The 14,166-nt window shown below is 36.6% G+C and overlaps 2 protein-coding genes across 2 annotated transcripts in view; one reads left to right on the top strand and one right to left on the bottom strand.

The window, feature by feature from the left end:
- Positions 1-364: 364 nt before the first annotated feature.
- LOC139969861 (uncharacterized) lies at positions 365-3,816 on the bottom strand. Its single transcript, XM_071975200.1, has 4 exons — positions 3,586-3,816; positions 2,937-3,210; positions 2,540-2,618; positions 365-1,646 (listed from the first exon to the last, which is right to left on the bottom strand). The coding sequence occupies exons 1-4, from the start codon at positions 3,671-3,673 to the stop codon at positions 1,482-1,484; spliced, it is 606 nt and encodes a 201-aa protein (XP_071831301.1). The 5' UTR covers positions 3,674-3,816; the 3' UTR covers positions 365-1,481.
- A 166-nt stretch (positions 3,817-3,982) lies between these two features.
- LOC139969858 (DNA topoisomerase 3-beta-1-like) overlaps positions 3,983-14,166 on the top strand; it is a 28,979-nt gene continuing 18,795 nt past the window's right edge. Inside the window, exons 1-11 of the mRNA XM_071975195.1 lie at positions 3,983-4,307; positions 4,910-4,984; positions 5,717-5,794; positions 6,515-6,634; positions 6,938-7,105; positions 8,588-8,722; positions 9,341-9,450; positions 10,128-10,328; positions 11,138-11,339; positions 12,378-12,560; positions 13,356-13,565. Of these exons, the coding sequence (XP_071831296.1) occupies positions 4,149-4,307; positions 4,910-4,984; positions 5,717-5,794; positions 6,515-6,634; positions 6,938-7,105; positions 8,588-8,722; positions 9,341-9,450; positions 10,128-10,328; positions 11,138-11,339; positions 12,378-12,560; positions 13,356-13,565 (1,641 nt within the window). The 5' untranslated portion in view covers positions 3,983-4,148. The remainder of the gene's footprint in view (positions 4,308-4,909; positions 4,985-5,716; positions 5,795-6,514; positions 6,635-6,937; positions 7,106-8,587; positions 8,723-9,340; positions 9,451-10,127; positions 10,329-11,137; positions 11,340-12,377; positions 12,561-13,355; positions 13,566-14,166) is intronic.

Here is a 14,166-nt window from a genome sequence, read left to right as displayed (position 1 = left end):
TTGAAAAGTGTTTGCCATGAAGTCGATGATTTCAAAGATCATGATTATTTGGCAAATACAGTATGTTCTCTCCAAACAATTATAGTTTATGATCACCTAGCAATTGTCGAGTGTGTGTGTCTTTCCATCTTGTCGTTTGATTTAATATCCTATTAGTTGCATTGTACAAACTAAATGCTTTCAGCTACAAATTCCTAGTTTCTATTTTTTTAGTCAGTCATTGAAGTAACTGACCAGAATGAAAGGACCAACACAAGCAAGGAAATGTTAATGCCTGTTAGAGAGGGAAGGGGGTCCTGGGGTAAAGAATGAGGACTGTGGGGGTAAAATCTAACAATGCAATACCAAAAACAACGTGACAACATTATTTCTATGTTAAAATTCTGAGTTTTCAATTTATTAATTGTGACATCAAAATAACATGTAACAATAACTTATGTGAAATTTCATTACACCATCTATACAGGTTTCCAATATTTCATTCTTTTCTTTTTTTTCTGTCCGTTCAAGATAGACATACCCTACAAATATCTTTACAAATATGATTAAACATCAATAACTGTACTGTGGTGTAACTTAACAAGAAATTAGAGACATCCAGAATTTGAAAAATGATGAACATGATTCAGGACAAGGAAAGGTCATAAAAAAAATTACAACCAGGAAATAAATTGTCAGAGCTCTGAAGAGTTTTAGTCATTTATTAAAGGTGATCTGTTTTATCCTCATGAAATAACAAAACTGCTTTAAATGTTTTTTTCAAACTTTTGTGTAAGAATTTGAATCCTTATAGGTATTTTGAAATTTCCATAGCAATTTTTTTAGAAAGCAAATGGTGCTTGGAAAGCAAATGGAATGGGATGGGGAAGGCAGTGGAGGGGAGGGTTACTCCCATCACCTATGCCATTATAAACTTTTTTAAAATTGGCATTAATGCAAAACCCTCCTGTATTTGGTTCATTGGAAAGGTACAAATTTCACCATTAAAGATATGGCTCTTATGCCCATGTGCCTCTTGTAAGAACAGATGCTCTAACTCCTTCTGTTTGAATCAAACACTTTTTCTGTTTCGTATTCACATAGACCACAATTTGTGACACCCAATGCTACCACATCCTTGCATGCACTAACATCAATTGCACAACTTCTTTGTAACCATGTTTTTGCTCCCAAACACGTACAACTCCAACAGAGTGTGTGTTTAAGATTTGCCCTTTAAGTTCCATCCATCCATCTCCTATGACTTTGCCCCCTTCTTAACTAGTAGACCACTTCTGTGTGCATCATAATAGTGCTTTCTATCTTGAATGGACAAACAACACCCATAATGTTCTTGGCTCCATCTTGCTCTCAAAGACTCGATGAATACAAGCAACACTCCTGATGAATCAATGTGCACTTCAACATTTCACCATTCAGGATTCTGGAATCCAAGTTCAAATCTGTGGCCCATAATCTTCCTTTCTTCCGTCACTCACTGTTCAATCTCCTTGGGCCTTTATCTTCTCCAGCAAAAAATCAATTTGGTGTTTCATGATTGGCTGCCCTCTTTTTGTCCTCTGGTTGAATCTTTTATTCCTTTCCAATTTCTTCTTCTTGTAATTCCCTAAAGCCCTCTCTCGACTCTCTCTCTCCTCCTGCATTGCCTAGTGATACGGAAGAAAAAAAACAACAATAACATTCAGTGAGATTCATACAAAGTTGGCTGCCTTTTGTGAGTTATTTATAACTGTACTACTGAAAATAAATAAATAAATAACTCACATTAATACACATGTGCTTAAGTGATTATGTAACCAGACACTAGTAGACTATTGCAACACATTACTGTACATGCATGAAAAATCATTAAAACCAGGACTTTATGACCAAAGTGATTTTCTACAACATTTTGCCAGCTTTCATTGTTACCTGAATATTTCATATAAAATTGAAATTGTCCTTAGTCACATGCTAATAACAGTTGTCTTCCAGCATAAGCTAGCTTTCTCATTGGTCCAGACTATTAACATAACATCATTTATATTCTTAGAGGCAGAACCCTTCTGGAATTTGATCGGTATATTGACACCCAACCAAACAAGTTTTCAAAATGTTGCAAATTGACAATGACCTTTTGAAACACCTTCAAGTCACTATGAAATACATACATTCATCAGAAAACTGACAAAACACTGCTTCACACAAGAGTCCAATGCTTCAACACCAATAGGCAAGTACAGTAAGTAGGGAAAAAAACAAAAAAACATTAGCAACAATACCAAATACTGTATGTTTAAAACTGTGGTAAAATTTTTCCAAAATTGAACAATTTTAAGCAAGTTTGGAGATATTCCCTACCTCCACATGAGGGAAAGGTTCTTGTGCTCTGATTTCTTTCAATCTTTAAACACAGGGTACAAAAATCAGCAATCCACTGAAAGTAAGCTCTACCCCACCACCCTTCCCCCCAATCCCCATCCCCTAATAAACCAATCACCTCTGCAGCATAAAATGTACTGAAATGATAACTTTGTAAAAGAAACAGTTATCATCTTACCATTTTCTTTTGATGTTTCTTCAATTCTTTCTCCTGATAGAGCTTTTGTGCATTTGAATATCGGTGAGCTTCTTTCCTTCTGTTCTCAATTTACAAAAAAGAGAAGAATTAGAAAATTGGAATGAAATGTGTACTTAATTACTTCAAAATGTCTAAAAAATTTACATTATCAGTATGAAAAAAGATGCTACAATTTTTTTACAACAACTTTCTGACAAACTTTTCAAAGCAGTTCCAAACAACTGATAAAAAACATTGTTAACGGAATGATTCTGGGGCTGCAGGCTTTCTTGTTCTTGGTGATGTTTTCTGTTGTGTCTTCTTGATAAATAACATTAACCTGGCCAGTTTCTGCACCATTACTGAATCATTTCTTGTAATTAATCATAACACTTACCTTTCTGCCGGTGCGGTCTTTTTTTCAGGAGCTGGTGATGGTTTTGGCACTTCCTTCTTGCCATGGTGCAAGTCTGTTTCCTCAGATATCACCTGTTGTCTTTGCTCAATACTGACACGATTATTACCAAATGAATATTCCTTCTTTTCCACTTCATTATGGTCTAGTCCACTTTGAGCTGTCTTGTCAATCTGTTTGCTCTTTGAAACTTTCCGTCTTAAATTTCGATACCTGTTAACAGCCGCATTCTTCCTCTTGTCAGCATAGCCTTGTCCTTTCAAAGATAAAAGGAAAAGACGAATCTGAGAGTTTCCAAATTCTGGGCTAAAAGACTTGTCAATTCAAAATCCTTAATCATGCAACTCTTGCTTCCCAGTGACGAAATTAACTAGTAGAGGTGCAGGGAGCAGGAAAGGTATGGGATCATTATACCTTGCATACCTTTCAAGAAAAATAGATGGATTGATATACAGTAAGCTGGTATTATCCACAATTATAACATGTAAATGGAAAACTATTGCAACGCTTTCTAAATCTTGAGATATCAGTCAACAAATATTTTTAACAATCCAAAGTTCCGCATACCCTTGGATTTGCTGCAACTTAAACATGCGATAGCAAAACAGAATTGTGTTACACACTACAGTACCTTCAGGCAAACTTCCAGAAACCCTTTTGTATTTTAATCTTCTCAAGTCATCTTTCAAATTCTTTCGTTGTCTGCCAAGCTCTTTCATGATTCACTTTGTAGTGTGTTGCCAATAAATTTAAGTTAAGAATATGTTAAAATACTTATTTTCTCCGCAACTACCGCAGGATCGTTGAAAGTCAAACTCGTGTACTGTGAATGTGTAGGACTGCACAAATCGTTTATCTAGACTGAGGCCTAGTGCGGAACGTAGTTACACAATATTTACCCACTAAATTTCAGATTTATTTCTTGTTTAAAAATAAACACACAAAAAACTGTCGCTGTGTAAAAATAATATTCTACATTAAAATACATCTTTGAACTAAAATATATACTTTATAAATGAGCATTCTATTTAAAATATTTTAATTGCTTCGAACGATCCTACAATGGCTGCCTCCATGAATTTTTCTCTTGCCAGTAATCCACGTTCACGAAGGTTAATTTACTCCATTTACCATCTGAAATGGGAGCATTGAAGTCATTATATTGTTAGCAACGTGACTATAAACACTAGAAATATGAAGACTGCCTTTATGGTGGCCGAAAAGCCACAATTAGCTCAGTCACTGGCTAAAATTCTATCTGGAGGCAACCTTCATTCGCGGAAAGGGTTTAACGGAGCTTGTTCTATACATGAGTACAATGGAACATTTCAGGGAGAACCCGTGAAATTCAAGGTAAGGATCGTGAGCCGTTTACTAATTAAACTTTTTAGTTCACAATTTCAGTGATAATCTTAACCATCGATGAGAAACTTTTAGTCTCATGGATGATTATGATTGCAACAAGAACAGTGAAGCATACAGTAGGCCTAACTAGTGTAGGCTGAAGTTAGGCATATGACAAGTATGAGAAAATGACTATTATGAGAAGTTTACGACATTCGATACTTCTCGGAAATATAATATTTAAGCTAGTATGTTAAAGTCAGATAGCTTAATGGTCAGGTATAGTTTTTAAATTTACAAGGCTGACTACATTTCCTTCTAGGTTTTGCTAAGGCATCTGGATATGTATTTTGGATTGGGATTTTTAAATGAGTGTTTCAGCTTGTGACAGATTCTGTGACAAACATGTCCATTAGATATAAATGTTGCTGAAAATAATTGAACTTGATCTTTGAGGAAATTGGCTGGTCGTGGCTGTAGCTTTGCACAACTGTAGTCCCTGCCACATCAGATCAGCTGCACTAAAACTATTGTTTTTAATTTCACTTAATTGTATTACTAATCAAAAACTTGTCAAAGTCAATATAACATCTTTCTCTCATTTCTTTCAGATGACATCAGTTTGTGGACATGTAATGGGTTTGGATTTCCTCCCAAAGTACAATAGTTGGGACAAAGTGGATCCAGTAAGTTTCACAAATTAATTAGTACATACATTCATTATTCAATTATAAGAAGAGCTCTTGTATGTGCATGCTTATTTTTTATTTCATATTCACACACATACAATCATCTGTTACACATACACAATGTTGCCTAGCCTTGTCTGCTACAGTTGACACTTTTAACTAGCACAGAAAGAAAATATTTCTTTAGGAAATATATATTATGTTCTGGTGGAAAATGAGTCAAATTTATCTGCTTAAATATGGTGCAACCAGTTTACAAACTTGAATTTCAATAGTCAAAGAAAATGCTAATCTTAGACCCAACTTTATTGAGATGTCTGCACCATGGGTAGTGCCTACAATGTCATCCTTAAACACTCACAGAATGTGGTCTATTCTAGAACAGGTCTTTTTTGTGACATTTGGCTAAAACTTATTTGATGGTTTAAAGCAGTGTTTCAAATGTGTTCTGAAAGTAACAGAAAAGAAAATACGTGGCCTTTTATTTGATTGAAAAACTATCACATGCAAAATGTTTTTCTCTGTGGGATGGGAAGAAGGTGGATCAACTTTGGTACAGTGGGTGGGAGGGGAAAGATGGGGTAAGACTTTTATTTTTTAGCTTTTGCAAACATTTGACTATCATCTATTTGATCAATGAAACATTCAACATCTGAAAGGTAGTAAGAGTGGATACTGTGGCCTTGATTTTAATTTAATGAATATACAATGTTACTTTTTTTTTAATAGTCTGAACTGTTTGGAGCTCCAACAGCAAAAAAGGAAGCAAACCCAAACCTGAAAATGCCACATTTTTTGACAACGGAGGTAAGACTAATAGCTTTTGATTAGACAAATAGCTTGAGATCCACTGGTGAGGAATACCATAATGATACAATGTACTAAGTAGAATACTGTGTCAAAAGCCTTGGAAAATCAATAAATAGTCCAGTAGTATTCTGTTTATAGTATGAGTTATATAACCTGCAACATCAAAGGGCAGTCGTTTAAGAAGCATGCTGTTTGCAAAAGCAGAAAAGCTCATTTTTCCTACTGTAACAAGAGCAGTAATGCGATTGTCAACCTGTTCCCAAATTATTGTAAGACAGGATAAAATAGAATTTGTCTCGTAATTATAAGTCAAACTTGGCTCACCGGCTTACAACACTGGTGTTATTGTCTGAAACATTCCAATGGTAAGGGAAAGGTTAAAAATACAAGCAAGTGGTTTCACGATACAAAATGAAGCTTTTCTTAGGATGTACAATAAAAATACCATCATAACCACTGGCACAGTTATTATGAAGACTATGTAATTAGTTGGATAGGTATGCAAATTTCAAGGTTAATCATGAAACAGGCCTCGTTAAATTCTTTAAAAATATATTTTTGTGAGGTAAACTTGAGATATGTGTACAGTACGTTCTCATGTTTGCCAAACACTGAAGTAGTTATGCAATCATCTAGGAATAGCTGCCCTACTGCAACATAAAATTTGTCATCGTTAGTGATCTTCAGTTTACTACAGCTATTCTCTTCTTTCGACAGGGCCGTGGCTCAGATTATCTGATACTCTGGCTTGATTGTGACAAGGAAGGTGAAAACATTTGTTTTGAGGTAATTGACTGTGTGGAGCCTGTGATGAACAGACCGAGGGGAAGGGAACAGGTAACCTGAAAATGAATCTCTTCGTAAAAACTCAACCAACCATGAGAGACCAACAATTTGATAGTAGAATGATGGAAAAATGTTTTAATTAGCTAACAACACCTAAAAACAGATGTTATTTTTTTTTTATCAAAGTTGTATGTTGTATCCTAATCACATAACAGTTTACACTGAGAATGATCATTTTGAGTTAGTAAGATTTAGTGCTATCAGTGAACATATTTCTCTCCTACACCTCCCTTCAAGCCAAACATGTGGGAAACAGTAATGTTATTACTGACCATATTGGTTCTATGTTCACAGTTCATATTCCGGGCAAAATTTAGCGCCATTACAGACACCGATATCAGAGGAGCCATGAATAAATTGGTTGAACCAAATTTGAATGAATCTTTAGCAGTGGACGCACGACAAGAATTGGACCTTCGAATTGGTTGCGCATTTACAAGATACCAGACCAAATATTTTCAGGTAACTTGTGTTGATTTCTGCATTGTTATTGCTGGTTGGTGGAGGTCATGGTTCATCTACCAGGATGTTCAGTTTGTATGTTAATAATCTGCATAATAGTGATTGTTAACTTGTAGGGTTTGCAATCTTTACATAAGTGTAATGTCTAGACATACCAAGTGCTAAGTGCAATGTATAGATATACCATGCACTTAGTGCAATGTCTAAACATACTATGCACTGAATGTAATTTCTAAACATACTATGCACTGAATGTAATGTCTAGATATATACCATGCACTGAATGTAATGTCTAGACATGCCATGTACTAAGTGCAATGTCTTGACATTCCATGCACTGAATGTAATTTCTAGACATACTATGCACTGAATGTAATGTCTAGATATAAACCATGCACTGAATGTAATGTCTAGACATACCAGGCACTAAGTGCAATGTCTTGACATTCCATGCACTAAGTGCAATGTCTTGACATACCAGGCACTAAGTGCAATGTCTAGATATATACCATGCACTGAATGTAATGTCTAGACATACCAGGCACTAAGTGCAATGTCTTGACATTCCATGCACTAAGTGCAATGTCTTGACATACCAGGCACTAAGTGCAATGTCTAGATATATACCATGCACTGAATGTGATGTCTAGACATACCAGGCACTAAGTGCAATGTGTTGACATTCCATGCACTAAGTGCAATGTCTTGACATACCAGGCACTAAGTGCAATGTCTTGACATTCCATGCACTGAATGTAATTTCTACACATTCCATGCACTGAATGATATTTCTAGACGTACTATGCACTGAGTGTAATGTTTAGATTAATGCACTGAATGTAATGTCTAGACATACCAAACACTAAGTGCAATGTCTTGACATACCATTCACTAAGTGCAATGTGTTGACATACCATACACTAAGTGTTATTTCTAGACATACTATGCACTAAGTGTAATGATCAGATTAATGCACTGAATATTATGTCTTGACATACCATGCACTGAGTCTCACTGGGCCTCAAATTTTTACCCCCTTACACCTGTCCTCTAGACTGAGCCCTCTTAAGCCACTCTTGCCTTGCAAATGTTATGATTGTTAGCTGTTATGTAATTATCTTGATTCTGATATATTTGGATGAGTGCATGATGGTTGTCATGATAAGATGTGTTAAACTACTAAATTTTGCAATATTCTGTCGCATCAGAGATTCCAATCAAGACATTTGCAAAGCATTAATACAATTACAAGATGTGCTAAATCTTAAATTTTACAAGAAAAACATGCTTTCAGAAGTTTGAGGTAAGTTACCAATCATGCAGTTTTTGGGATTTGGGTAAGAAGTCTACAAAATGATAATTTTGTGCACATTTGAAAATGACTTCTCTGTGATACATGTGTTGTAACTTTTAACATTTCTTACCATTGTTAAGAAAAGCATATGAATGAATGAAACATCTTCTGACTCTTATTGATTCCAGGGTAAATATGGAGATTTAGACAGTACATTAATCAGCTACGGACCTTGTCAGACTCCTACTCTGGGGTTCTGTGTTGAGAGGCATGATCGGATTCAAACATTCAAACCAGAGGCTTACTGGGTCGTTCATGTTGAGGTATGATCAATTAATTAATAATTAATTAATTAATAAGAGGCATGATCGAATTCAAACATTCAGACCAGAGGCTTACTGGGTCGATCATGTTGAGGTACGATCAATTCATTTATGAATCATAATTGGAAGTTCAGAGGAGAGAAATACTTATAAATGCAAATATTATAAAAGATGTAGAGACAGCGAGATGAAATTAATGTCACCAATTTGACTTTTATCCTTGGAAGAGGGAAAAGTTAATTCTAATGTAACAAATATAACAGAAGAGAGGGAGATAGACTTAAAGCAAACAGTTTAGCAATGTTATTAATTTATTTCTTACTCCGTATCGGGAGGGCTGCTGAGGAAATGTGCAAAAGGATATATTACAAGGGAGATAGAGATGAAATCTATAGTCTGTCATTGTTATCAATTTATATCCGACTCTTTATTGGAATGAATAGGAGAGAATATTTGTAAAGAAAACTTCAAAAGAGAGCGCTAAATTCAATCATTTTATCCATCTTACCAGGTAGTGGTACAAGCTCTCTAACAGTAATTCAAGTTTATAGCTTTCGCTTGTAGTTATGTTACCCTCAGCTTGAGAGACCAGCCATTTCTTTTGTGTTTTATTTTCAGGTATTAAACGGTGGTCAGTCCGTAACGCTTGACTGGGGACGACAAAGAATATTTGACAAAGATGTGGCCCAGCTGTTTCTGAATCTGGTGAAAGGGCAGAAGGAAGCAGTGTTAGTAGAATATATTTTGGATACACAAAACAAGTTTTTTTTTTCAATTAAAAGAGAGCTTGATCAATGTAATTCCCCTATATTATTGGTTAATTTCAGGCTGAATATAGGTGTTTCGAAAAGATATGTAGACTGATTTGCTTTAGGAAAAAGGTTGCCACAGAATGTTGGTGTTATGATCATAATATTGGTGTAGCTTGCATACTTTTAAACCACCATCTGTGAAAGCTTCTTTCTGACATGATATTTTGAAGTTGCAGTTATTGCAGATCTTTGTCGTATTCATAACTTTGTTTTCTTTTCAATGAAAATTGTGCATTTTGCAAAACCACTACAGAAATATTTCTATCATTAACTTTGTCGATTTCAGTGTTTCCTTTCATTTCTGAAAATACGAAATATTTAAACAATCATAAAATGCTTTTCAAAGGTGTCACTATCAAAGAGTGGACAAAATGGCTGCCATATTTAACTTGGAAAAGATGACATTTAATGAGAGTGGATATGTAATAAAATAGTTTGTCACGTTTTTGAGCATTAATTCATGGCAACCATGTCTGTCATATTTATGGCACATTTCTAGGCTGCTAGTATATCCCTCAGTGTAATTGAAACAATGCCACATTTGCATAATTAATTATGGGTAAATATGTATTTTTTTTTATCTATATGCACAGGGTCACTTCTGTTTCTTCTGAGGAGAAAAAGAAACAGCGCCCCATTGCATTAAATACCGTAGAGCTTATGCGAGTTGCGAGTGCTTCGTTAGGAATGAGTCCTCACCACGCTATGCAGATTGCTGAACGGTTGTACACCCAGGGTTACATCAGCTACCCCAGGACAGAAACAACATCTTACTCGCAAAATTTTGACTTCAAGTAAGTCCCTGTTTGGAAAAATTCATATGTCAAAGTTAATTTTTAATAGGGTAGATTTTGTGTTGTATGCAGGGAAAAATTAAGTGTTCCAATTTCAACTTTTCTTCAGATTTATGAACTTTATTTCTCATAAAATTCCAGAACCAGTATGCTTTGGTCTGCAAGAGCTGGTACATATATTTGCATTTGTGTAGCAGTTTTAGTATTATGCGATACCAGAGAAATAATTCCCTGGTCTGACTTTGATTCAAGGCTTCTGTATATAATAAATTGGTTTCAGTGCCATTTGTTAAGTTAGATGTATTAAACATGGGAGATACAACATGAATAGTGACATATGAAACAAGTCAATAAAAAAAGTTCTAAAAAAAACTGCTATTTTCCGCTAAGATTTGAACTAGATCATTTTTATCATTCCTTACCCACTTTTTCTCAAGACATCTAGCACCATGTCTATGAAATATGCTTTATATACAATATGATGAAATTTTGAGACTGTTAGAAAGTGAACAACATGATGTCCAGTGGAATAGCTACTACCACAATGGGCCTTACATTCTTTGTAACCTTAGGCTTCCCATACTATTGGTCGCAACCAAGAATGGGTCACCAAGCTATTACAGTAGGTCCCAAGCCAGGTTTTTGGAAACAATGTTTCCAATGTTTGTTAGCAGGGTTGTGGTTAGGGTTAGCATGACCCTCATAGCAGGGTTTGGGGTGGCATGACCCTCATAGCAGGGTTGCAACCCAAGAACGATAATCTATGAACTCTTGTGTTTGATCGTTTTGTTTTGTTCTTGTCCTATCAGTAATGCCTTGAGACAGCAACTGGGTTGCCCATGGTCATCCATAGTTAGAGATTTACTCAGTGAAGGGATCAATAAACCCAGAAAAGGGTCAGATGAAGGGGATCATCCTCCCATCACACCCATGAGACCAGCCAGGGAAGGGGAACTAACGGGGGAAGCTTGGAGAATCTACGAGTATATCGCCAAACACTTTATAGCTACAGTAAGTAACATGAATGTTCATTGTTGAATCTGACTGAATCTCCAACCAGAACCAGACATCCTCACAGTCAGCTCAATAGCCGTTAACTGGTTGAAATTTGTTGGTTCTGTTGCATCGACCAAGGAATTGATGAGCTGTTGAAGCAATTGATGATAGAGGTCAATGGGGGTTCCTGGAATGAATGAATGTAGTTAAATGTCATTTCAGTGTTAACATAGTGATGCGGAATAACACCACACATATGGTACGTATGGGTGGCAATTTGGGTAGGCACAGAATGCAGACTCTACCACCTTCTTTCAACCACATGTTTCATTATCTGTATGATTAGCTTATACATATATGCATGTTACATCTTAGTTTGATATGTCAAGATAACATTCAGATAGGTGACACGAAGGGATCTATATGAGCCCTTCAGTACATTTCTTCACAGACTGATTAATAGAATTGTGCGGGATCCCGGTAGTCAAGTGAATCTCGGTATCCCGATCCCGGTATTGACTAGTCCCAATCACAGTGCAATGTGTAAATACTACCAGGAGGGGGAAAACAATCCGTTATTATATGGAATAGAAACCCCCAATTTTTGTTTGTGTATGGATTACAAGTTTTATCCACGTGGGAACGTGTTAATTTAATATCGTACGTCGAGAATGAATGAAGGATGGTGTGGGTTACTTTTTTCCAAGGTTTGTGCTTTTTTTTTTTAAAGTGTATGTTAAAAAACAAAGGTCCTAATATAGCCTGTAATTTGGTATGTTTTTTTTTTATAACCGTGCGTGTAAGAGTATGTACATAGCCTAGGCTATGCATATTGAATGTATGACATTAACAGTCTCGTAACTAAGTGCTTTGAACGGTAGATGAAAGTTGAGGACAATCCTGGTTTTAGTTAGGATACCGGGATTCATGTTGCAACACTACCGTTTGTGTGAAATTTTCACTTCCGCACAACGCTACTGATTAAAGCATAACATTTAACTTTGGATAATAACTTCTGCAAAATCACAGAGTCTGCTTCTCTTTAATTTGTAGATCAGCGATGATTGCCGCTATCTCCAGACGACCGTGAAGTTTATCATCAACGGGGAGCATTTTAGTATAACTGGCAAGAAGCTCATCAGCCCTGGATTCACCTCGCTCATGACGTGGCAGGCCATTACACAGGAGGAGAGCGTACCAGACTTTACAAAGGGTCAGGCTTACCCTATCGATGAGGTCAGTGTCATAAATCTGTAGAATCTACAGGGTTGGGGTGGTGTGGAAGGGCATACCAGACTTCAAGCATAGTCAGACTTACCCTATCGATGAGGTCGGTGTCATAAATCTGTAGAATCTGAAGGGGTTGGGGTGGTGGGGAAGGGCATACCAGACTTCAAGTAGGGTCAGGCTTACCCTTTCGATGAGGTTAGTGTTATAAATCTGTAGAATCTACTGCATTGGGGTGGTGGGGAAGGGCATACCAGACTTCAAGCATAGTCAGGCATACCCTAGCGATGAGGTCAGTTTTATAAATCTGTAGAATCTACAGGGTTGGGTTGGTGGGGGGTGGGGGGGAGGGCTTTACCAGTCTCCAAGTAGGGTCACAGGATCTCTTTCATGAGGTCAGTGTAATGACTATGTAGGATTAACAGAAATGGGGTCAGAGGAGGGTTTACCAGATTTCAAACAGGGTCAGGCATATCCCAAAGATGAGGTCAGTGATATTTATATTACCAATTGATAAACAGACAAACTTTTCTCCAAGTTAGTATAAGTAAATGGAGACTAGATATATAATAAACTTTATACATTCAAAAGTTTTCTTAAGACTCATCTTTTCACTTGTTCTTTTGTTAATTAATCTGCTTTCTCTGTAAAGCGCCTTGAGCAGTGACTTTTGTCTAACTGATTTGGCGCTTTATAAATCTCATTTATTATCATGAATATTATTATTATTATTAATCAATGTGTATGGTCAAAATTGCACGAAACAAAAGTTGACCATTTGTGTTCAATTAAAATCTTACACAGGCTAGGCTGATAGAGAAACAGACATGCCCTCCAGATTATCTCACAGAGGCAGAACTGATCACCCTGATGGAGAAACATGGCATCGGTACAGACGCAAGCATACCAGTTCACATCGAAAATATCTGTCAGAGAAATTATGTGAAGGTTGGCGGTGGGAGACGGCTGGTCCCTACAAGACTTGGCATTGTCTTGGTGCATGGTTACCACAAGGTAAGGGAAGCAGATGGCTCGGTTGTTTACATAATATTACACGCAGCTAGGAACATTTCTGAAATTGAGTAATTACGAATTTTGCAATGCAATAATAATAATAATAATTAAATGTTTTTTTTTCGACACTTGAGCGACCACAAATGTGGGAGAATAAGGGGAGGGCTTATGGATTACAACTTACAGGTCGGGTGGCTTCCAATTCAACATTTTAACTGAAATTTGGAATCTTTTCAATATAGAAAGTCGTTTCGATTGGGAAAACTGTAGATTGCTTCTAAGATAAAAAACCCACCTTACTATGACCCGGCCGGGTATCGAACCGGGAACCTCCCGATTGCTAAGTCTCATTGCTTTAAATATAAAAAAAAGAAAATGAAGTTGTTGCCAACACATATCAAAATTGCAATGTTCTATTTTATGTTAGCTGTTGTGATGTGTAACCCAATGAAAGTAATCCAGAGTTTTCCTCTCTAACCCCTCCTAAAGCCCCCTCTCTCACCCCCTCCTCCAGCGCTTCTCTTTCCCCATCCTCCAGCTCCCCCTCTCACCCCTCCTCCAGCCCCCCTACCACTTTCCTTCCTCTGTTCTTTGGACATGG

This window comes from Apostichopus japonicus, chromosome 7 (assembly GCF_037975245.1).
Source record: "Apostichopus japonicus isolate 1M-3 chromosome 7, ASM3797524v1, whole genome shotgun sequence".
In the NCBI taxonomy this organism is placed as follows: Eukaryota; Metazoa; Echinodermata; class Holothuroidea; order Aspidochirotida; family Stichopodidae; genus Apostichopus; species Apostichopus japonicus.
The sequence above is the reverse complement of the archived record's forward strand: the minus strand, read 5'-3'. Positions and strand labels throughout refer to the sequence as shown.